A 23,230-nucleotide genomic window follows, 5' to 3' on the forward strand; every position below is an offset into this window, starting at 1 on the left:
TCCTCCCTTGACCCCTTAGACTGATAGGAATCCTCACTTTGATTGCTGCCATGAGAATGAGCAACTGGGTCCAGTCCAGAGTTTTGCCCTAGTTACTAATTATAGGATCCTGAGTACATAGAATGAGATCATCTTTAAGGTGACTTCTAAATCTACCCTTCCATATGATAAAGTCACTTCACCTTTCCAAGCCTCAGGTTCAAAATCTAAAAAATGGGGATCATGTCAATGACCTGTCAGCCTTCCAGGGCCATTGGAAGATCCAGTTGAGGTGATGACTAACATATGGGTACAAATCCCTTTACAGATACGAGAATTTGTGATTTTTCTAGGGCCCTGGTCAAAATATAGGCAGCTCAGAATGACTGTCAGCCTTTCAAGCTCACATACTCCCTGTTAGCTGTGGAGGTTTCACCACAAAGAGTAATGAAAATAAGCCCCTGAGAAGCTATGATAAAATAGTAGCTCCCATGAACTGTGAGTATTTTTCTGATACTGGAAACTACATGGTTTTTTTAAAGCATTTTTTTTATTAAAAATAACCTTATGTTGTATCTTTTTATTGCCCAGAAAGTGCATTTTCATTGTAGAAAAAGTAAAACACACAGATAAATCAATTAAAAAATGATAAATAAACCAATAGAAAGATTGAACAAAATATATAATCAGGCAGTTCACAGAAAAATTAAAAAGATACAAATGATTTTTAAACAATTAAAATGCCTGGCTTCACTTGAGAAATACAAATTGAAATTACCCTGAAGTAACATTTCTCACCAATCTTATTGGTAAAAAAATCAATACATTTGATAATAGGCATTCATGTCAGTAGTGCAGGTGGCAGTGGCCTGGCATGAAACGTCAGATTCCGAGCAGGATGAGGATGACTGCAGATCCAAGATGCTCAATGAACCTCAAGCACAAGAAATGTGAAAAAAAACATACCAAGGTGCATCATAAACAAATTGCTTAAAACTAGTGATAAAAGAGAAACTCTTATTTAAAAGCAACCATAGGAAAAAAAGACACATTACATACAAAGGACAAAAGATAAGGATGAAGGTTTTTCATTAAAAGCAGTGTAGGCCAGAGGACAGTGGAGAAAAAGCACTTGAAAGTACTTTTTTAAAAACTGTCAACCTAGAATCCTATACCAGTAAACACAGTGCAATAATATTCTGCCATAAGAAAAGATTAAATAATGCCATTTGTGACAACATGGATAGATCTTGAGGTTATTATGCTAAGCGAAATGAGTCAGGCAGAAAAAGTTGAGAACCATATGATTTCACTGGTAAGTGGAATATAGAACTGAAAGCAACAAAGGATCAAGACAAACAAATAAAAACACATTGACATAGACAATAGACAACAGTTTAGTGGTTAACAGAGAGTTACGGGGGTTGGTAGATGAGGGTCAACAGGATCAAATATATGGTGATGGAAGGAAAACTGACCCTGGGTGGTGAACACACAATGTAATATATAGATGATGTCTTACAGAATTGTACACTCGAAACCTATGTAACTTTACTAACCATTGTCACCCCAATAAACTAATTTTTTTAAAAAGTATCTTTCAAAAACAAAGGTGAAATGAAAAATTTTTTCACAAAACCACAATTGAATTAGAAATCAATAATGAAAAGTTATACGGAAAATTCACCAAAATTTTGGAAATTAAATCACACACTTCCATGTAACTTACCAAACAAAGTGAACGATACCACAAGAAAATTAGAAAATATTTTAAACTGAATGAAAATGAAAGCACAACATAGCAAAATTTGTGGAATGCAGCTAAAACTTACATAGAAGGAAAATTTTAGCACTAAATGCCTTTATTTGAAAAGTAAGGTTTCAAATCAGTGATCCCAGCTTCCACCTTAAGAAACCAAAAAAAGAAAGAGAGAGAGAGAGCAAATGCAACCGAAAGTAAGCAGAAGAAAGGAAATAATAAAGATCAGAGCATAAAGCAATGTAATAGAATATAGAAAAACAGGAGAGAAAATCAATGAAACCAAAAGCAGTTTTTTTGAAAAGAAAAATCAAATTGAAATCTCTGTCCACATGATCAAGAAATAAAGAGAGAAGCCAAAAATTAACAATATCAAGAATGAGAAAGGTGACATCACAACAAATTCTAAAGACATTAAAATGATAATAAGGTAATATTGTGAACAATTTTATGCCAATAAGTTCAATAACATAAACTAAATGGATTAATTCCTTGAAAGACACAACCTGCCAAAGCTCACTCAAGAATAAATTAAAAAGAGCTAAGTATATCACCAAAAGAATTGAAAACATGGACTCAAACAGCTATTTGTGTACCAATGTTCACAGCAGTACTATTCACAAAAGTTGGAAATAACTCGTGTCCATCAACAGATGAGTGGATAAATAAAATGTGATACATACATTCAACGGAATATTATTTAGGCATAAAAAGAATCAAATTCTGATACATGCTGCAACATGGATGAACCTGAGTTACATTATGTTAAGTGAAATAAGCCAGATGTGAAAACAACTATTGTATGATTCCACTTATAAGAGATACCTAGAATAGCCACAGTGAAGAAACATCAATAGATACTAAACAAGCGGGAGAACATTTGGTGAGGAACAGGATGTTTTCATAGTCTCAAAGTATCTCTCTACAATATACTTATCAGTCATAAAGGAAAAAAGTATAACTCTACTACTATAGAGTGGAGAAACCTGGCAGATATCACTTTAATAACGTGGCCACCATTGATATCATAAATTCATAGAAGCAGAAAGAGTAAAGGAGAAATTCATAGAAACAAAGAATACAGAGGTTGGGGAAATTAGTTATTTAATGAGTATAAAGTTTCTATATGGGATGATGAGAAAGTTCTGCAATTGGATAGTGGTGATGGTTGCATAACATTGTGAATATACTTAATGTCACTGAATTGTACTCTTAAGTGATTAAAATGGTACATTATTATATATGTATATTTTACCACAATAAAAAAGAATAAATGGAAATGAATTTCAAAGAAATTGAATTTGTAACTGAAAACCTTTCCACCGCCATCCAGGCCTAGATGGCTTCACTGGTAAATTCTACCAAACATTTAAGGAAAACATAACAATGCTATACAAACTTTTCCAGAAAATGGGAGAGAAGGAAATATTTCCCAACTCAATCTATGAAGCCAGCATTACCCTAATACCAAAACTACATAAAAATCATTATAAGAAAACTATAGACTAATACCATCATGAGCATAGATGTAGAAGTTTTTAATAAAAATTTTAGCAGATTGAATCAAATAATATATTAAAAAGAATAATACATCATGACCAAGTAGGGTTTGCCCCAGGAATGTAAGATTGGTTTAACATTCAAAACTCAATCACAATAATTCACAATACTAATAGAGTGAAAAAGAAAACACATATAATCATCTCAATAATACAGAAAAAGCATTTGATAAAAAATCTAACATTTATTCCTAATAAGAACAATAAAACTGTCAACAAACTAAGACTAGAAGGGAACATCCTCAACAAAATTAAGGGCATCTATGATAGACCTACCCTTATACTTAATGGTAAAAGATGGAATCTTTTCTTCTTAACATCAGGAACAAGATAAAAATGTTTACTTTCACCACTTCTATTCAACATTATACTGGTGGTTCTAAGCCAGTGCAATAAGACAACAAAATGAAATAAAAGATAGCCAGATTAGAAGGGAAGAAGTAAAACCATCTTTACTTTCTGATGACATGATAGTTTATGTAAATCTTACAGAATGTCCAACAAGCTATTGAACTAATGAGTTTAGCAGGGTTACAGGATACAAGACCAATATACAAAATAAATATACCAGCAGTGAACAATCAGATACTAAAATTTTAAAAATTGTTTTCATTTTTCAATTACAGTTGACATATAATATATTAGTTTCAGGTGATTAGACATTTATATAACTTACAAAGTGATCACCCCGTTAAATCTAGTACCCAACTTTGCACAGATATTACAATATTATTGACTATATTCTTTATGCTATACATTACATCCCTGTTGAAATTTTTAAATCACTATTATAATAGCACTAAGAAAATATGTACTTGAGAATAAATGTGACAAAAGATGTGCAAGACCTATACAGTGAAAATTATATTGCTGAGAGAATTTAAAGAAGACCTAAATAAATAGAAAGACGTACTGCGCTCATGGATTGGAAAATTCAGTATTGTTAAGATGTTCCTTCTCTACAAATTGATGTACAGATTCAATGCAATCCCATTTAAAATCCCAACAGGCTTTTTTGAATAGAAATTGATCATCTGATTCTAAAATTCGTATGGAAATGACCTAGAGTAGCAAAAACAACTAGAGTAAAAGCAAAAGACCTAGAGTAGCCAAAAACAACTTCGCAAAAGAAGAAGAAAATGGTAGAATTAACCTACCTGATTTCAAGACTTTTATAAAACTATAGTAATCAATACAGGGTCATTGGTGTAAAGATAGACAAATAGATCAATGAAAAAAATAGAGTTCCAAAGTAGATCCACACATATGTGGGTAATTTATTTCAATAAAAAGGCAAAGCCAATTCACTTGAGAAAAAGGATAGTCTTTTCAGCAAATGATACAACATATACAAAAATTAATTTATGATGGATTGAAGCCTTAAATGTAACAGCTAGAAGTATAAAACTTTTAAGAAAAACATAGGACAAAATTATTTTCATTTTTAGTTAGACAAAGATTTCTTAGATATAACACTGAAAGCACAATCCATAAAAGAAAAATAATAATAAGTAGGACTTATCAAAATTAAGAACTTCTGCTCTGTGAAAGTCGCTATTGAGAATGAAAAGACAAGCCACAGACTGGGAGAAATATTTACAAATCACGTCTCATAAAGGACTTGCATCCAGAATATATAAAGAGCTCTCAAAACTCAATGATAAGAAAATGAACAACTCATTTTTTCAAATGAGCAAAGATAGAAGAGACACTTCACCAAAGATATTCTGATGAAAAATAAGCACATGAAAGGATACTCAATATTGTTAGTTTCTAGGGAAATGGAAATTAAAACTACAATAAGAATGGGTAAAATAAAATAATCTGACCGTAGCAAAGACTTGCATGCATGTGGAGCAACTGGAGCTCTCATACACTGCAGGTAGGAACATAAGTGGTACAACTTCTTTGGGAACCTGGCAATTTCTTAAAAAGTTAAATAGACATCTATATATATGACCCAGCCATTCCACTCCTAGGTATTACCCAAAAGAAATGAAAGCATGTATCCATACAAACTTAAACATGAATGTTCATAGCAGCCTTGGTGTTTTTATTACTTAGTATTTTTTTATTTTTTTGTTTATTTTATCTTTTGGTCCCCTTCACCCATTTCTCCCAGTCCCCCACTCCCACATCTGGCAACCACCAATCTGTTTTCAATCTATGAACTCAGTTTTGTTTGTTTTTAGATTCCACATATAAGTGAGATCATACAGTATTTGTCTTTCTCTATCTGACATTTCAGTTAGCATAATGCCATCAAGGTTCATCCATGTTGCTGCAAATAGCAGAATTTCCTTCTTTTTTATGACTGAATAATACTCAATTGTTTATGTACAGATGATCCTCAACTTACGATAAGGTTATGTACCGATAAATCCATCGTAAGTCGAACACACATTTAATACACCTAACCTACCAAACATCATAGTTAGTCTAGACTACCTTAAACATGCTCAGAAAACAATATCCAAACAATGCTGACAACACAGAACACTGTAGAGTATCAGTTGTTTATCCTCATGGTCGCAGGCCTGACTGGGAGTTGTGGCTCACTGTCTCTGCCCAGCATTTTGAGAGTATCATACTGCATACCACTAGCCCAAGATCAAAGTTCAAAGTACAGTTTCTACTAAATGCATATAACTTATGTACCATCATAAAGTCAAACAATCGTTAAGTTGAACCATCGTAAGTCAGGGACCTTCTGTATACTGCACCTTCTTTATCCATCTATTGATGGACTCCTAGGTTGTTTTCATGTTTTGACTATTGTGAACAATACTGCAGTGAACGTAAGGGTACATATATCTTTTCAAGTTAGTGCTTCCATTTTCTTAGGATAAATACCGAGAAGTGGAATTGCTAGATCATTGATTTCTGTTTTCCTGATGATTAATGATGCTGAGCACCTTTTCATGTACCTGTTTGCCATCTGTATGTCTTCTTTGGAAAAATGTCTATTTGGATCTTTTCCCATTTTTTAATTGGATTGTTTATTTTTTTTGCTGTTGAGTTGTATGAGTTCTTTATATATATTGGATAGTAACCCTTCATCAGATATGTGACTTGCAAATATTTTTTCCCATTTGGTAAGTTACCTTTCATTTTGTTGATGGTTTCTTTGCTATGCAAAAGCTTTTAGTTTGATGTAGTCCCATGTGTTTATTTTTGCTGTTGTTTTTATTCTTGGTGTCAAATTCAAAAATCATCGCCAAGATCGATATCAAGGAGCTTACCCTATGTTTTCTTCTAAGAGTTTTATGGTTTTAGATTTTGTGTTCAGGTCTTACATTTTGAGTTAATTTTTGTGTATGGTGTAAGATAGTGGTTCAGGTTCACTCTTTTGCATGTGCCTTCCAGTTTTCCCAACCCCATTTATTGAAGAGTCTATCCTCACCCCATTATATGTTCTTGGCTCTTCTGTCGTAAATTAATTGACTATAAATGGGTTTATTACTGGGCTATCTATTTTGTTTCATTGGTCTCGTTTTTATGTCAATACCATACTGTTTTAGTTACTACAGCTTTGTGTAATATAGCTTGAAATCAGGGAGCATGATGCTTCTAGCTTTGTTCTTTCAAGATTGCATTGGCTATTCAGGGTCTTTGTTGGTTCCATACAAATTTTAGGGTTGTTTGCTCTATTTCTGTGAAAAGTGATTTTGGACTTTTGATAAGGATTGCACTGAGTGTGTAGATTGTTTTGGGTAGTATGGAAATTTTAACAATTTGAATTCTTCTAATCCATGACCATGGAATATCTTTTCATTTATTTCTATCTTCTTCAATTTCTTTCTTTAACGTCTCACAGTTTTTAGTATACAGGTCTTTCACTTTCTTGGCTAAATTTATTCCTAGGGATGGATGGGTGGAGATATATACATATATATATATATATATATATATATATATATATATATATATATATATATATATATAAAATTGTAAATGGAATTGTTTTCTTAATTTCTCTTTCTGATAATTTGTTGTTAATGTATATGAACACAGCAAATTTTTGTGTGTTGATTTTGTGTCCTGCAACATTACTGAATTAATTTTTAGTTCTAACAGTTTTTGATGGCGTCTTTACAGTTTACTATGTGTAATATTACGAGTGTCATCTGCAAATAGTGACAGCTTTAGTTCTTCCTTTCCAATTTGGAAGCCTCTTATTTCTTTTCCTTGCCTAATTGCTCTGGCTAGAACCTCCAACACTATGTTTCATAAAAGTGGTGAGAGTGGGCATCCTTGTCTTGTTCCTGATCTTAGAGGAAAAGCTTTCAACTTTTCAACATTGAATATGATGTTAGCTATAGGCTTGTCACACATGGCCTTTATTATGTTGAGGTATGTTCCCCTATACCCACTTTGGTGAGAGTTTATTATAAATGGATGTTGAGTTTTGTCAAGTGTTTTTTCTGTATCTGTAGAGATGATCATATAATTTTCAGCCTGCATTTTGCTGACGTGGTGTTTTACATTGACTGATTTGCAGATGTTGAATCACCCTTGCATTACTGGAATATTTCCCACTTGATCGTGGTATATGATCCGTTTAATGTATTATTGAATTCAGTTTGCTAATATTTTGTTGAGAATTTTTGCATCTATGTCTATCAAAGATATTGTGTAAATGACATCATTAAGGTATGCCTGATCAAGCTTCTGCAATAACTCTTTTAGGAAGCCTTGGAAGTTAATTGCTGCAAGTATAGAATATGAAAACAAAAAATAAGTATTTATATTTTCTTTTCATTGGGAGTAAAATTTCTTGGTCAGAAGAAGTTCAGGAGGACTGTGTGTGGAAGAGTGGTCCAAGAATAATATAATTATAGTTTCTTCCATTCTAGCTTGTGTGCAGTGTGTCATATCATTGGTACAGATTATCAAGCCAGTTAGAAAATATCTCTTTGATTATCCATGTCTCTTTTTTTAAATCTTTTTTTGGGGGGGAGTTAAGGGGAGCAGGATTTTATTGGGGAACAGTGTGTACTTCCAGGACTTTTTTCCAAGTCTTGTTGTCCTTTCGATATTAGTTGTGGAGGGTGCCGTTCAGCTTCAAGTTGTTGTCCTTTCAGTCTTAGTTGTGGACGGTGTAGCTCAGCTCCAATCCAGTTGCCATTGCTAGTTGCAGGGGGGCGCAGCCCACCATCCCTTGCAGGAGTCGAACCGGTAACCTTGTGGTTGAGAGGACACACTCCAACCATCGAGCCATCCGGTAGCTCAGCGGCAGCTCAGCTCAAGGTGCCGTGTTCAATCTTAGTTGCAGGGGGCGGAGCCCACCATCCCTTGCGAGTTGTTGAACCGGCAATCTTGTGGTTGAGAGCCCACTGGCCCATGTGGGAATCAAACCAGCAGCCTTCGGAGTTAGGAACATGGAGCTCCAACCACCTGAGCCACTGAGCCGGCCCCTATCCATGTCTTTTTGTTTATACGCTTACAAATAAATTATGAACAACTTTTGAAACATCTTGGATGTTGACTTTTTCTAACTTAACCTGTCTGATGCACGGGCACATCCCAGAACTTTCAACCTGTGCTTAGAGTCCTTAAAACCTCGTTTGCTCATCAATCATTGTTAATTTTTTAAATTAAAGAATACAGGCCAAACAGAGCTGTTTCATCAGCACTCTACACATGTTTGGGATTAAGATTTTCATTAAAAATTATATTTAAAAATTTGTCAATATAATTTTTGTCTACTTCATGATAAGCAGAAGATTCTTCATCATAGATGTTCAGATATTATATACCATGATGCTTCTTAAATTTCTGCAGCCAATCTTCTGATATTCTATTCTCACCTTAAATGTTGAGTCATTCATGGCATATTCTAACGTATGTCAACAAACCAGTCAGTGGCATATTCACACTGCTTCATTGTTGTATTCACTCAGTCATGATCATATCAACATCTTCATTTTTTGTCCTCTGAAAATTTTTCTGTTTTTCATTAGTTCTGGTCATATGTATCTGTTTAAAACTTCAACACTTTGTCTTTCCATTATTTCAAGTCATGTGGTGTTAATTCCTACACTTTATTCTTTAATAAGATACCTCATAGACACACATGATCAAGATTCTGCATTAACTATTTTCTGTGCTACTGATAATGACAGATGCTTCCTTTTCTTTATTTTGACCCCCAGGAGTATCTTCAATTTTATTAACATTTATACAGGGCAATTAAACTCAAATTGACAAAATTCCAACAAAATAAACAAAGAAGGCAACACAATATTAGTGAACAGCAGAGGTGTATGTAACTGGTAAGAGTGTTGAGAAAAAACTAATTAATGCCTCATGTCATCTGAGGCAGGTTTTGCTGTGAAACTTACAAAAAAAGTTTGGATGTTTGAAGCTTTTCAGATTTTGGAATACCTTGTAAGAGATTTTGGACCTAAAGTAATATATGTAATCAGTCTTCTATTGATGGATATTTAGAATGTCTCAGATATTTTGCAACTACAATGCTGGAGTGAATAACCTTGTACAGACATCACTTCACATTTGTACAAAATATGTGTAAGATAAAATCCTGGAAGGGAAATTGCTTGCTAAAAGGATATATGAATTGTAATTTTGATAGATATGTCAAATTGCTCTCCACAAAGGATTACCAACCTATACTCCCACTCCATACCTTGCAAACACAATGCTTTATCAAATTGTTTTATTTTGAATTTCAAACTTACAAAAAAAGTTTCAAAAATAGTACAGAGAGATCTTTTCTTCCCCCTGAACCATTTAAAAGTAAGTAACTGACTTGAACCCCATCATTCTTGAATACTGTAGTCTGTATTTCTGGCAAACAAGGACACTCTTCTACATACCCAAAACACAATAATCAAAATCAGGAAATTAATATTGATATATACTACCATCTACACAGACCCAATTCAAGTTTCACTAATTTTCCCAATAATGTCCTTTATAGCAAAAGGATTTTACAGAAGATCGTGTGTTGCATTTAGTCTGTCATGTCTCTTTAGTCTTTGTCAATTTGGAAAAATTCCTCAGTCTTCCTTTGACATTCATGACCTAGACACTTTTGCAGATTAGACTAGTTATTTTGTAGTATGTCCTTCAATCTGGGTATGCCTGATTTTTCCTCATGAGTAGATGCAGACTTACATTTTAGGCTATAGTATCACAAAAGTGATGCTGAGTTCTCATTGCTTCCTAACAGGTGATATATGATTGATTGGATCCATTACTGGGGGTATTAACTGAATTACTTGATTAAAGTAATGTCTGTCAGGTTTCTCTACTGTAAAAGTACACAGCTTTCCTTTATGATTGACAAGTATTTTGTGGGGAGATACTTTGACTATGTAAATATGTAAATTCTCTCATCAAAATTGACATTGACTATGTAAATATCCCTCATCAAATATTCACCCATTAGTTTTAGTATCCATCGATATTTCTAGGCTGAGTGAAGTATTATGGTTGCCAGATGGTATATTCTCATTTCATCATTCCTTCCACAATCATCAGTTGGCACCCCACCCTACTCATGTAGTCATATCAGTACAAAACTCATGGATACCTATTTTATTCAATGGATTATAATCAGTTTCTATCATTACTCATCTATATATTTATGTACAGTTTTATTAAGGGTGATTGCCATACAGTAATCAACACATACTTAAAATGTGCAAGTTGATAAATTTTGACAAATCTACACCCAAGAAACCGTCACCACAATCAAGATAATGAACATATCTGTCACCTCCAAGTTTCTTTGTGACCCTTGGTTATTTCTTCTTGCATCCTAGCTTGCTTCACCTCTCATCCCCAGGAAACCATTGATCTACCTTCTGTCACTATAGTCTGCATTTTCTAAAATTTTATGTAAATGGAATAATACAGTATATATTGTTTTTCATTTGATCTGACTCCTTTCACTTGGCAAAATTATTTTGAGATTCATCTATGTTGTACTGTGTATCAAAAGTTCTTTCCTTTTCATTATACTGAGTAGTATTCCATTATATGGTTATATCACAGTTTGTTTATCCATTCACCTGTTGATGGATATTTGGATTGTTTCCAATTTTGGGGTATTAAATACAAAAACTGAACAGACCAATTACTAGTGAGGAGATTAAATCAGTAATCAAAAACCTCCCAATAAACAAAAGTCCAAGACCAGATGGCTCCACTGGTGAATTCTAACCAAACTTTCAAAGAAGATTAATACCAATCCTCCCAAACTCTTCCAAAAAATAAAAAAGGAAGGAACTCTTTCAAAGTCCTTTGACAAGGCCAGCATTACCCTGATATCAAAACCGGACAAGGATGCCACAAGAAAATTCCTGGCCCATAATTAAATACGCAACTCCAATCTTTGATGACAATAATAGCAATGCTGACTAAACCTGTTGTTCAAAATCATAAAGAGGGGCCGGCCCGGTGGCTCAGGTGGTTGGAGCTCTGTGCTCCTAACAGCCGAAGGCTGCTGGTTCGATTCCCACATGGGCCAGTGGGCTCTCAACCACAAGGTTGCCAGTTCAACTCCTCGACTCCCACAGGTGATGGTGGACTGTGCCTCCTACAACTAACTGGACTTGGAGCTGAGCTGTGCCCTCCGCAACTGGTTGAGGGGACAACAACTTGACTTGGAAAAAGCCAAAGTCCTGTTCCCTTTCCCCAATAAAATCTTTAAAAAAAAAATCATAAAGAAACCAAATGTAACACATTTGTTCCATGTATATATACAGATATTTAGTTTGGTTTAGGTTTTGGTTTAGGTTTAGGTTTAGGTTTTATTTATTAAATAAAGAGTACCAAGCATTTATGCATATATATCACACTATTTCATTTATCAATTTACTATTGTATTGATAAACTATCATACTAATGTTGCTCTCCAGCCCACCTATTGTGAATATTATATTCACTGTACAAATAATAATGTGCTTAATTATGGGATGCTGCCTTAGGCCCACTGCAAATATTACATATATGTACAGATTATCTTTCTGCAAATATGTATGTATAAATTATCTTTCCGTAACTTAAAAAATTCTGAATACCAAAATAAGTAGTTGTGGACCTGTACACACATAAATGAAATAATACACAGCCATTTAAAAGAACAAGAAGCACTTTATGTACCGATATGGGATAAATACCAAGATATAAAATAACATGCAAATCTGTGTATATTGTGCTACCATTTGTGGGGCGGGGTCAAGGAGAGGAAATACATAATATATTTTCTTATTGTGCATAGGCTATCCTAGACAGTAATACAAAAACTGATAATATTGGTTGCCTGTGGGGTTAGAAGTGGGTGAATGAGGGACCAGTGAGGGGGGAAAAAGAACTTTTCATTATTTACCTTTTGTATCTTTTCAATACTGAACCATGTGTATTTCCAAAATTTTAAATTATAAACATCAATAGAAACTTCTCAAATTGAAATACAAAGAGAAAAAAAGAATGACAGAGACCCAGAACAGAATATCTGAAAACTATGGGACAATTAGAAAAGATATATATAACATATGCATAACGGGAACACCAGAAGGAGAAGAAAGGAGCAGAAAAAATATTTGAAGTAATAATAGCTGAGAATTTTCCAAAATTAGTGACAGACATCAAAACACAGATCCAGGAAGCTCAGAGAATACCAAACAATACGAATACCAAAAATTTTCTCCTAGACATATCACATTCAAACTGCAGAAAACGAAAGACAAAGAATCTTGAAAGAAGCCAGAGAACAAAACCACCAACCTATAGAGAAACAAGGATAAGAATTACATCAACTTCACTTCACAGACCATGCAAGCAAGAGAGAGTGGAGTGAAATATTTAAAGTGTTGAAAGAAAAAACCACCAACCTACAATTTGGTATCCAAATCAATTATCCTTCAAATGTAGAGGAGAAATAAAGACTTTCTCATGAAAAATGAGGGAATTTATTGCCAGTGGACCTACACTTTGCAAGAAGTCCTTCAGCGAAAAGGAAAAATGATACAGATTTGAAACTCAGATCTACATAAAGAAAGGTAGAGTGTTAGAGGTGGAATAAATGAAAGTAAAATAAAACCTTTGGGTTTTTTTAAATTCTTAATTGAACTAATAGATAATTCTTTTTTTATTTTAAAGATTTATTTTTTATTGGGGAAGGGGAACAAGACTTTATTGGGGAACAGTGTGTACTTCCAGGACTTTTTTCCAAGTTAAGTTGTTGTCCTTTCAATCTTAGTTGTGGAGGGCGCAGCTCAGCTCCAGGTCCAGTTGCCATTGCTAGTTGCATCCCTTGCGGGACTCAAGGAATTGAACTGGCAACCTTGTGGTTGAGAGCCCACTGGCCCATATGGGAATCGAACTGGCAGCCTTCGGCATTAGGAGCACGGAGCTCCAGCCACCTGAGCTACCGGGCCGGCCTAGATAACTTCTTGTTTAAAATAATAGCAATGTATTGATTGATTATAGCTTAAATATAAGTGAAATGAATGGCAGCAACAATAATACAGATGGAAGGGAAGGACTAAGAATACTATTATAAGGTAATTTATGAAGTGATACATTTACTTGAAAATGGACTTCGATTAGTTGTAAATGTATACTGCAATTATAGGACAAACACAATTTAACTATTTTTTAAATTTTAAAAGAATAATAATTTTAGAAGAATATAGATCATTTTAATATTTAAGTTTTAAAAGAAGTATAATTAATATGAAAGAAGAGAAAACTGAATCATATAAAATGCTCAATTTAAGCCAGAAGAAGCAGAAAAGAGGGGAGCTTTTCTTTAAAGAAACAAAGAACAAATGCAATGAATAGAAACAGTTACAAACTTGATAGATATTAATTCAACTATATCAATAATCACTTTAAATGTGAATGGTCTAAATATACCAATTAAAAGACAGACTGACAGAACAGATTTAAAAAAAAAAAAAAGACCCAAACTATGTTGTCTACAAGAAGCCCACTTTAAATATAGAGACACAGATAGATTAAAAGTAAAAGGAGGGAATCAATTACTTAAATATAAAAGCTAAAACCACAAACTTCATAGAAGAAAACATAGGAGTAAATCTTCATGACCTTCTATTTGTCAATGGATTCTTAAATATGATACCAAAAACATGAGCAACAACAACAAAAAATTAATTAATTAATGGGACCTCATCAAAATTGAAAGCTTTTGTTCATCAAAGGACTTTATCAAGAAAATGAAAGACAGCCTACAGGATGGGAGGAAATATTTGTAAATCATATGTCTGACAATGGCTTAATATACAGAATATATAAAGAACTACAAATCAACAACAAAAAGACAAACAACCCAATTTTAAAATGGACAAAAGACTTGAAGAGACATCTCTCCAGTGAAGCTATATAAATGACTAATAAGCACATAGATGTTCAACATCATTAGTCATTAGGGAATGCAAGTCAAAATCACAATGAGATACCCCTTCACACCCAGTGAGATGGCTATTATTAAAAATAATGCCAAGTGTTGGCGAGGATGTGGAGAAATCGGAACCTTATGTATTGCTGGTGGGATATAAAGTGGTACAGCTGTTGTGGAAAGTAGTTTTATGGTTCCTGAAATTTTTTAAATAGAATTATCATATGACCCAGCAATTCTACTCCTAGGTATATACCAAAAAGAATTGAAAACAAAAACTCAAACAGATACTTATACATCAGTGTTCACTGCAGCATTATTCACAATAGCCGAAAGTTGTAAACGACCCAAGTGTCCATCAACATATGAATAGATAAACAAAATGTTGTATTTACATAAAATGGAATAGTATTAAGTCATAAAAAGAAATAATGTTCTGATACCATGCTACAACATGGTGCAACCTTGAAGACATTATGCTAAGTAATCCACACACATAAGGATAAATATTCTATGATCCACTTACATGAAATACCTAAAATAGGCAAATTAATAAAGGCAGAAAGTAGATTAGAGGTTATCAGGGGATGAAGGGAGAGGAATGGAGTTATTGCTTACTTCGATACAGAGCCTCTGTATGGAGTGAGGAAAAAGTTTTGGTTCAAATATATGGTGATGGGATAACTGTCTCTGGGTGGTGAACACACAGTGGGATTTATAGATGATGTAATACAGAATTGTACACCTGAAATCTATGTAATTTCACTAACAATTGTCACCCCAATAAATTTTTTAAAAAATGAAAAAAAAAAGTTTGGGCAATAGATACTGGTGATATATACACAATATAGTGAATGTGATTAGTGCCACTCAATTGTACACTTAAAAATGGTTAAAATAGCAAGTTATGTATATGTGCGTATATATATATATGTGTGTGTGTGTGTGTGTGTGTGTGTATATATTTTTTTTACCACAGATAATTAAATAGATAAATAAATGAACCAATAAAGAGTGTTAGAACCACCCAATAAATCCCAAGTACAAACACTAAACAGCATGGGCTTCATTTTTATCCCAGTACATTTAAGCAGATATTTAACTTCTCTATGACTAGCTTATATGATTTTCCTTTCAAAATATTTTCTACTAAAAACAGAACCCAGGGCTTTAAAAAAAGGGGTGGAGGTGATGTCAACACTCTGACCCTCACTTTCCATACCCTATAGACTCACTAGCAGACTAGCTGCACTGAAAGTAGGAAGTTTCTGGAAAAGATACTCTTCCAGGAAAGCATGCATAGTAGTTTAGCTAGTTTATTATTTTCATCTTTAAGATTATATAATCACAGTCAGATTTCTTCAACAACAAAATAAAGTATGGAGAAAGATATACCATGCTAACAACAAATCAAAAGAAAGCTGGAGTACTTATATTAATTTCAGACAAAGCAGACTTCAAAACATGGAAAATTATCAGGGCTAAAGAGGGGCATTACATAATGATAAAGGGGTCAATTCTCCAAGAAGACATAATAATCCTTAATGTGCTTGCATCTAATAACGGCATCATAACATGAGATAAAAACTGATAGAACTGCGAGGAGAAATGGACAAATCTGTTATAAGCTGGAGAATTCAACATACCTCTATATAAATTGACAGATCCAGCAGACAGAAAATCACTAAGTATATACTTGAACTGCACAGCACTATCAATTAACTGGATCCAATTAATATTTATAAAATACTTCATCTGACAACAACAGAATACACATTCTTCTCAAGGTCACAATGTTCACCAAGATAGATCACATTTGGGACAATAAAACACACCTTAATAAATTTACAAGAATAGAAATCATACAAAGTATGCTCTTAGACCACAGTGGAATTACACTAGAAATCAATAAGAGAAAGATAACTGGAAAATCCCCAAATACGTGGAGATCAAACAACACACTTCTAAGTAACATATAGGTCAAAGAAGTCTTGAGAAATTTTTTAATATTTTGAAGTAAATGAGAGTTAAAATACAACTGATCAAAATGTGTGGGATACAGCGAAAGCAGTGCTTGGGGGGAAATGTATAGCATTAAATAAGTATATTAGGAAAGAAAAAAGATATAAATCAATAATCTGTCACCTCACACATGTTAGAATGACTAGTATCAAAAAGATGAGATAACAAATGCTGGCAAGGATGTGGAGAAAAAGGAACCCTTTTACACTGTTGGTAGGAATGTAAATTGGCACAGCCACTATGGAAAACAGTATAGAAGTTCCTAAAAAAATTAAAACTATCATATAGAGTCCAGCAATCCTATTTCTGGGTATATGTTGAGAGAAAATTAAATCACTATCTCAAAGAGGTATCTGTATCTCCATGTTTATTGCATTGCAGCATTATTCACAATAGCCAAGATTTGGAAACAACCTAAGTGTGCACTGATGGATAAATAGATAAAGAAAGTGTGGTACACACACACACAGGAATATTATTCAACAATTAGAAAAGAAATGCAGCGGGGTGGCCAGTTAGCTCAGTTGGTTAGAGCGTGGTGCTAATAACACCAAGGTTGCCAGTTCGATCCCTGCATGGGCCACTGTGAGATGCACCCTCCTTAAAAAAAAAAAAGGAAATGCAGTCACTTGTGACAACATGGATAAACCTTAAAGACATTGTGCTAAGTGAAATAAGTCAGACAGAAAAAGACATATACTATATGATCTCACTTTATATGTGGAATCTAAAATCACTGAACTCGGAGATTGGTGGTTGGCAGGGACAGAGGGGTAGGAGAAATGGAGAGATGTTAGTCAAAGGGTACAAGTTTCCAGTTATAAGATGAATAACTTCTAGGGAGCCAATGGACAGCATGATGACTGTATTGTATACTTGAAATTTCTAATAGTGTAAATCTTAAATGTTCTTTCCACACTCAAAAATAAAGGTAACTGTGAGGTGATAGATGTGTTAACTAACCTTATAGTGGTGATTTGCAATACATATATCATATCACATTGTGTACCTTAAACTTACACAATGTTAAGTCATTTATGTCTCAGTAAAGCTGGGGCAAATATAAAATAAATAATCTAAGCTTCCACCTTAGAAAATTAGACAAAGAAGAGCAATATAAACCTAAAGCTAGTAAGAAAAGTGATAAAAATTCAAGCAGAAATCAGTGAAATTTAAATTGGAAAAAATAGAGAAAATCAATGAAAGCAAAAGCTACTGCTTTGAAAAGATCATTAAATTTGATAAACCTCTACCTAGGCTAACCAAGAAAAAAAGAGAAGAAATAAATTACTAGTATCATAAATGAAAGAGAGGCCATCGTTACTGATTCAATGGACATTAAAATGATAATGAAGGAAAATAGTGAACAACTGTATTCCCACAAATTTGATATCTTAAATGATGAAATGGACCAATTACTTGAAGGACACAGTCTACTGAAACACTCACACAGAGAAATAAATGATCTGAATAGGCCTATGTATGTTAAAGAAATTGATTCACTTATCTTTCAAACAGAAAGTACTTGGCCCAAATGAGTTCAGTCAAATAAGGAAAAAATGATACCAATCTTCTACAATCTCTTCCAGAAAATAGAAGCAGAGAGAACATCTCCTAACTCTTCCTGTGAGGCCAGCATTACTGTAATACCAAAACCAGATAAAGACAATACAAGAAAGACCAATATCACTCATGAAGAGAAATGCAAAAATCTTCAAGGTATTAGCAAGTTGGATCCAACAAAGTATAAAAAAGAATTTACACCATAACCAAGTGGGATTTATTTCAGGTATGCAAGGCTGGTTCAGTCACTTGAAAATTAATGTAATCCATCACATCCATAAGAAGAAAAATCGTATGATTATATCAGTAGATACAACAAATTCATTTGACCAAATCCAACACCTATTCATGATTTAAAAAAAAAAAAAAAGAACCTCAGCAAAGTAGGAGTAGAGGAGAACTGACTCAACTTTATAAAGAATATCTATCTACAGCTACTGTCATACTTAATGGAGAGAAACTAGATGCTTTCCCCTGAAAATTATGTATGAGACAAGAATGTCCCCTCTTACCACTCCCATTCAACATCATACTGGATAATGCAATATGACAAGAAAGAAAATAAAAGGTATACAGATTAGGAAGGAAGAAATAAAATTGTCTTTGTTTGTAAATGACATGATTGTCTATGTAGAAAATCCCAAAGAATCAACAACAGAAAACAAACTTTAAGCCGTAATTAAACCAAGCATACAAGCTTAAGATACAAAAGTCTATTACTTCCCTATATACTAGTAATTAACAATTGAAATTTGAAATTAAAAACACAATCTCATTTATATTAGCATCCCCAAAGAAAGGACTTAGAAATAAATCTAACAAAATATGTATGAGATCTCCATGAGGAAAACTATAAAACTTTGATAAATCAAAAAAGATCTAAATAAATAGATAACTCCATGTCCATAGATAGGAAGACTCAATATTATTTTTATGTCAGTTCTTCCCAACTTTATCTAGAGAGTCAATACAATCTCAACCAAAATCCCAGCAATTTATTTTGTGGATATTGACAAACTCTTTCCAAAGTTTATATGGAAAAGCAAAAGATCTAGAATAGCCAACACAGTATTAAAGAACAAAAAATTTGGAGAACCAACACTACCCAACTTGAAGACTTTCTATAAAAGGGCAGTAACCAAAACAATGTAGTGTTGGCAAAAGACTAGATAAATAGATCAATGGAAGAGAATAGAGAGCTCAGAAACAGACTTACCCAAATATGGTCAACTGTTCTCTGACAAAGGAGAAAGAATAGTCTTTTTAACAAATGGTATTAGAAAAACTGGACATTTACATATAAAAAAGTGAATATAAACACTGACCTTACATCTTTCATAAAAATTAACTCAGAATGGATCATAGACATAAAGTAAAATGCAAAACTATAAAACTATAGGAGAAAATCTAGGTGACTAGGTTTGGCAATGACTTTTTAGATACAATACCAAAAACAATCCATGAAAGAAAAAAATAAGTCGGACTTCATTAAAATGAAAAACTTCTTGCTCAGTGAAAAATACTAAGAAACTGAAAAGACAACTCACAGACTGGGAGAAAATATTTGTATCTGATAAAGGACTTGTATCCCAAATATACAAATAACACTTAAAACTTAACAGTAAGAAAACAACTGAATTTTAAAATGGGAAAACGACCTGAATAAATGCTTTACCAAAGAAGATATACAGGTGGCAGATAAGCATGTGAAAAGATGCTCAGCATCATATGTCATTAGGGTAAAGCACATTAAAACAACAGCGAGATACCACTATCTACCTATTAGGATGGCTAAAATTCAAAACACTCACAACACCAAACATTGGTGAGGATGTGAGCAACAGGAACTCTCATTGTAGCTGGGAATGCAAAAAGGTGCAGCCAGTTTAGAAGACAGTTTGACAGTTTTTTACAGAGCTAAATATAGTCTTATCATATGATCCAGCAATTGTGCTCCTACGTATTTACCCAAATAATTTGAAAACCTATGTCCACACAACTTGCACACAAATGTTCATAACCGCTTTATTTGTAATTGTCAAAAACTGGAAGCAACATGGGTGTCCTTCCAAAGGTGAATGGATAAACAAACTGTGTGGTATATCCATACAATGGAGTAGTTTACCAATAAAAAGAAATGAGCTATCAAGCCACAAAAAGACATGGAGGAACCTTAAATGTATATGGCTTAGTATAGGAAGCCGGTTTGAAAAGGTACATACTATAATTCCAAGTACATTACATTGTGGGAAAAGCAAAACTATAGCGTCAGTGAAAAGATCAGTAGTTGCCAGAAGAATGAGGAAAGGAATGAATAGGTGGACCACAGGAGATTTGTAGAGCAATGAGTCTATTCTGTGTGATACAATAATTGTGGATCCATCATACTCTGCATTTGTCAAAAACCATAGACCTGTATAATCACAGTGGACCGCAATATAAACTATGTACTTTATTTAATAATGTATGAATGTTGGTTCATCAAATGTGCCACACCAATGTAAGACATTAATAAGAGGGGAAACCGGAAGTGGGGAGAGAGGGCGTGTGGGAACTCTATACTATCTGCTCAGTTTTCTGTAAACCTAAAACTGCTTTTGAAACATCGAGTCTGTTGATTTAAAGTTGTTTTTAAAGATGACAGAAAAAAAAAGGTAATCTCTCCCATAATCCTGACACCCAAAGATAACTAATATTAAGACATTGGTATAAATATTCCTGGAGACTTTCTATTCATATATATATGCACTTACATACACTATATACACACTGCTACTTTTTAATAAAAGTAGACACATAGAATATTAACTATACACAAATTGTTTATAATTCCCACAACAATCCTAAAAGATTGTTTCCAATTTATAGATGAAGTAACTAAGCTGGTAAATGTCTGAACTAGGTTCAATTTCCAATGTATTTTATTCCAAAGCCTATATATTCTTACCACTATACCTCTTTGTAAAACATAAGATCTCCTTTTTGTTCTATTGATATTTCATATTTTACCCCTTCGTAAGACATGCAATCTTTCAAACACCATACTGCTTTCATATAGTGAACTTCACTTCTAATGGTATACATGCCCTTCCTGTGACGTGTTCCTTAACTTTGTGCTCTAGTACTTTGTTTAGAATCCTTGCCTACTGAGTAGGAACTGGTGGCCCAGCTCCTGTTTGCTTCAGAGAGGTAAACAATGGGACTGACATACTCTGGGGGCAATAATATGGCTTCCTGTCTCCTGTATAAGCAGCTGTCAGAATTCAGGTGTTCGTGAAAATTATTTCTGTGACCTAAAGAGCCTGAGGGAAAGGAGGCTGAGAGGTAGAAGCAGATGAAAAGTTGAAGAGAAGTGAATTCATGTGGTTCCTGGGGAAGGAAGCAGCCTCCAGTGGGTTCAGTGGAGACAGAGCTTGATGATCCAGAAAGGATGGTAGTATCCGGGGGTATTCAGTGAATTGACAGCAGCCAGTTCAACCAGTACCTCTTGTGATTGGCGGTCTGTTCAGGGAAGCTTTAAAGAAGACCCTGTCCCTGCCCCTTCTTTCTGCACCGATAGGGGACACTGGGAGGCTCCGAACAATCCTGGAAGCAATACAGAAGCACATCCATTCTTCCTCCCTTATCTTCAAACTGGCCCAAGATGCATTCAAGATTGCTACTCCCACGGACAGTAGTACTGACAGCACCCTGCTCAACGTGGCGCTGGAGCTGGGGTTACAGGTATGGACAAGTGGGCCATCCCAGCTTTAGGCTTTTATCCCAGGGGCACTGGGCATAGGCCAAGTCTGGTTCTTTCTGTGTCTCCAGAACACAACTTCTACGCTAGGCACAAGGTAAGAAATCTCTAAATTGGGCTCCATTTTGAAGTTAAGGCCAGAAGCAATGTAGCTTTAGGTTTCATAGGATCCATATCTTCTCCCTACCTCACCCCCATTTTTCCAAGTCAGTCAAGATGTGTAATAGGACTTTATTCATTACCGTTCATCAGTGAAGCTTTCTATCTGATTTGTAGGAGGGAGGGATTTGCAGAAATTAAGCAAACCTGTCTGTGATTATCGGGAGAGATGCTGTTTAAAGCACACAATAAATTCTTGTTGCGTAAATGAATGGCAAGGGGAAATAGGCAGGAGGGGTTCATAACCATTATGCTTAACCCAGGGGGAATGCCTCTTTTTTGCCCAGGTGATGAGGATGACCTTATCAACCCTTAACTGGAGACGCCGGGAGATGGTGCGATGGTTGGTGACATGTGCTACAGAAGTGGGTGAGTCTCCCACCTCCCTCTCCCCCCAAGGTAAAGAAGTTCCTAAGCCCTACTGTTGGGACAGGACAGCAAATCATTTGGGTTCTGATATTCCTATTATTGATGGCCTAAGAAAGGATGGGGCTACTGGTAGAAGATGGCCTCTGTTCAGCCAGCCTAAGCTCTGCCCTCTCTGCTTGGATTATACCCTGATGTCAGCAGCACTTTGACCCTCTGATCAGAAACATGTCTGAGAAGGAATTTCCAACCACCAGTACTCAAGTCCACCCTCAGGAGGTAGTTGGCCTGGTGGTTTGGTCCCAGTCCCTGTCCATACTTCTGAGAAACCCGAAACAACTTGGAGACTCAGGACCCCATCTAGAGCCCAAAGCCCCAGCACAAGACTACCCCGAGAGGCCCCACTTCAGCTAGAACCCCCAGGCAGGTCTGCAACCCCTGCCTTAGTGCAAGTAAGCCACAGGCTCTGCTGCTCCATCCTTGTGAGGGGCTAAGAGCACCTGCTGAAACCTTCAATCCTCTGACCTGGGGGAGGAAGGGACGGGAAGAGACCCCTAACAGGGTTTGGCCAGCCGGGATGCTCCCCTTGCCCTGGTGTGCCTCAGATCATCTCCAGGAGAGGAGGGAGGACTCGTCTCTGCAGGCCAAGTTCTGACCCCACATGGTAATGTGGACAGAGCCGGCTCGGGACC

General features: G+C 34.9%; 1 protein-coding gene across 1 annotated transcript in view; it reads left to right on the forward strand.

Moving 5' to 3' along the window:
* Window positions 1–23,230, forward strand: part of ZSWIM5 (zinc finger SWIM-type containing 5) — a gene marked incomplete at its 5' end in the record, with an annotated part of 140,056 nt that overhangs the window by 113,940 nt on the left and 2,886 nt on the right. The window contains 2 exons of the mRNA XM_081057156.1: window positions 21,834–21,997; window positions 22,460–22,541. Of these exons, the coding sequence (XP_080913282.1) occupies window positions 21,834–21,997; window positions 22,460–22,541 (246 nt within the window). The remainder of the gene's footprint in view (window positions 1–21,833; window positions 21,998–22,459; window positions 22,542–23,230) is intronic.

Source organism: Rhinolophus hipposideros (assembly GCF_964194185.1).
Source record: "Rhinolophus hipposideros genome assembly, chromosome: 8".
NCBI lineage: Eukaryota > Metazoa > Chordata > Mammalia > Chiroptera > Rhinolophidae > Rhinolophus > Rhinolophus hipposideros.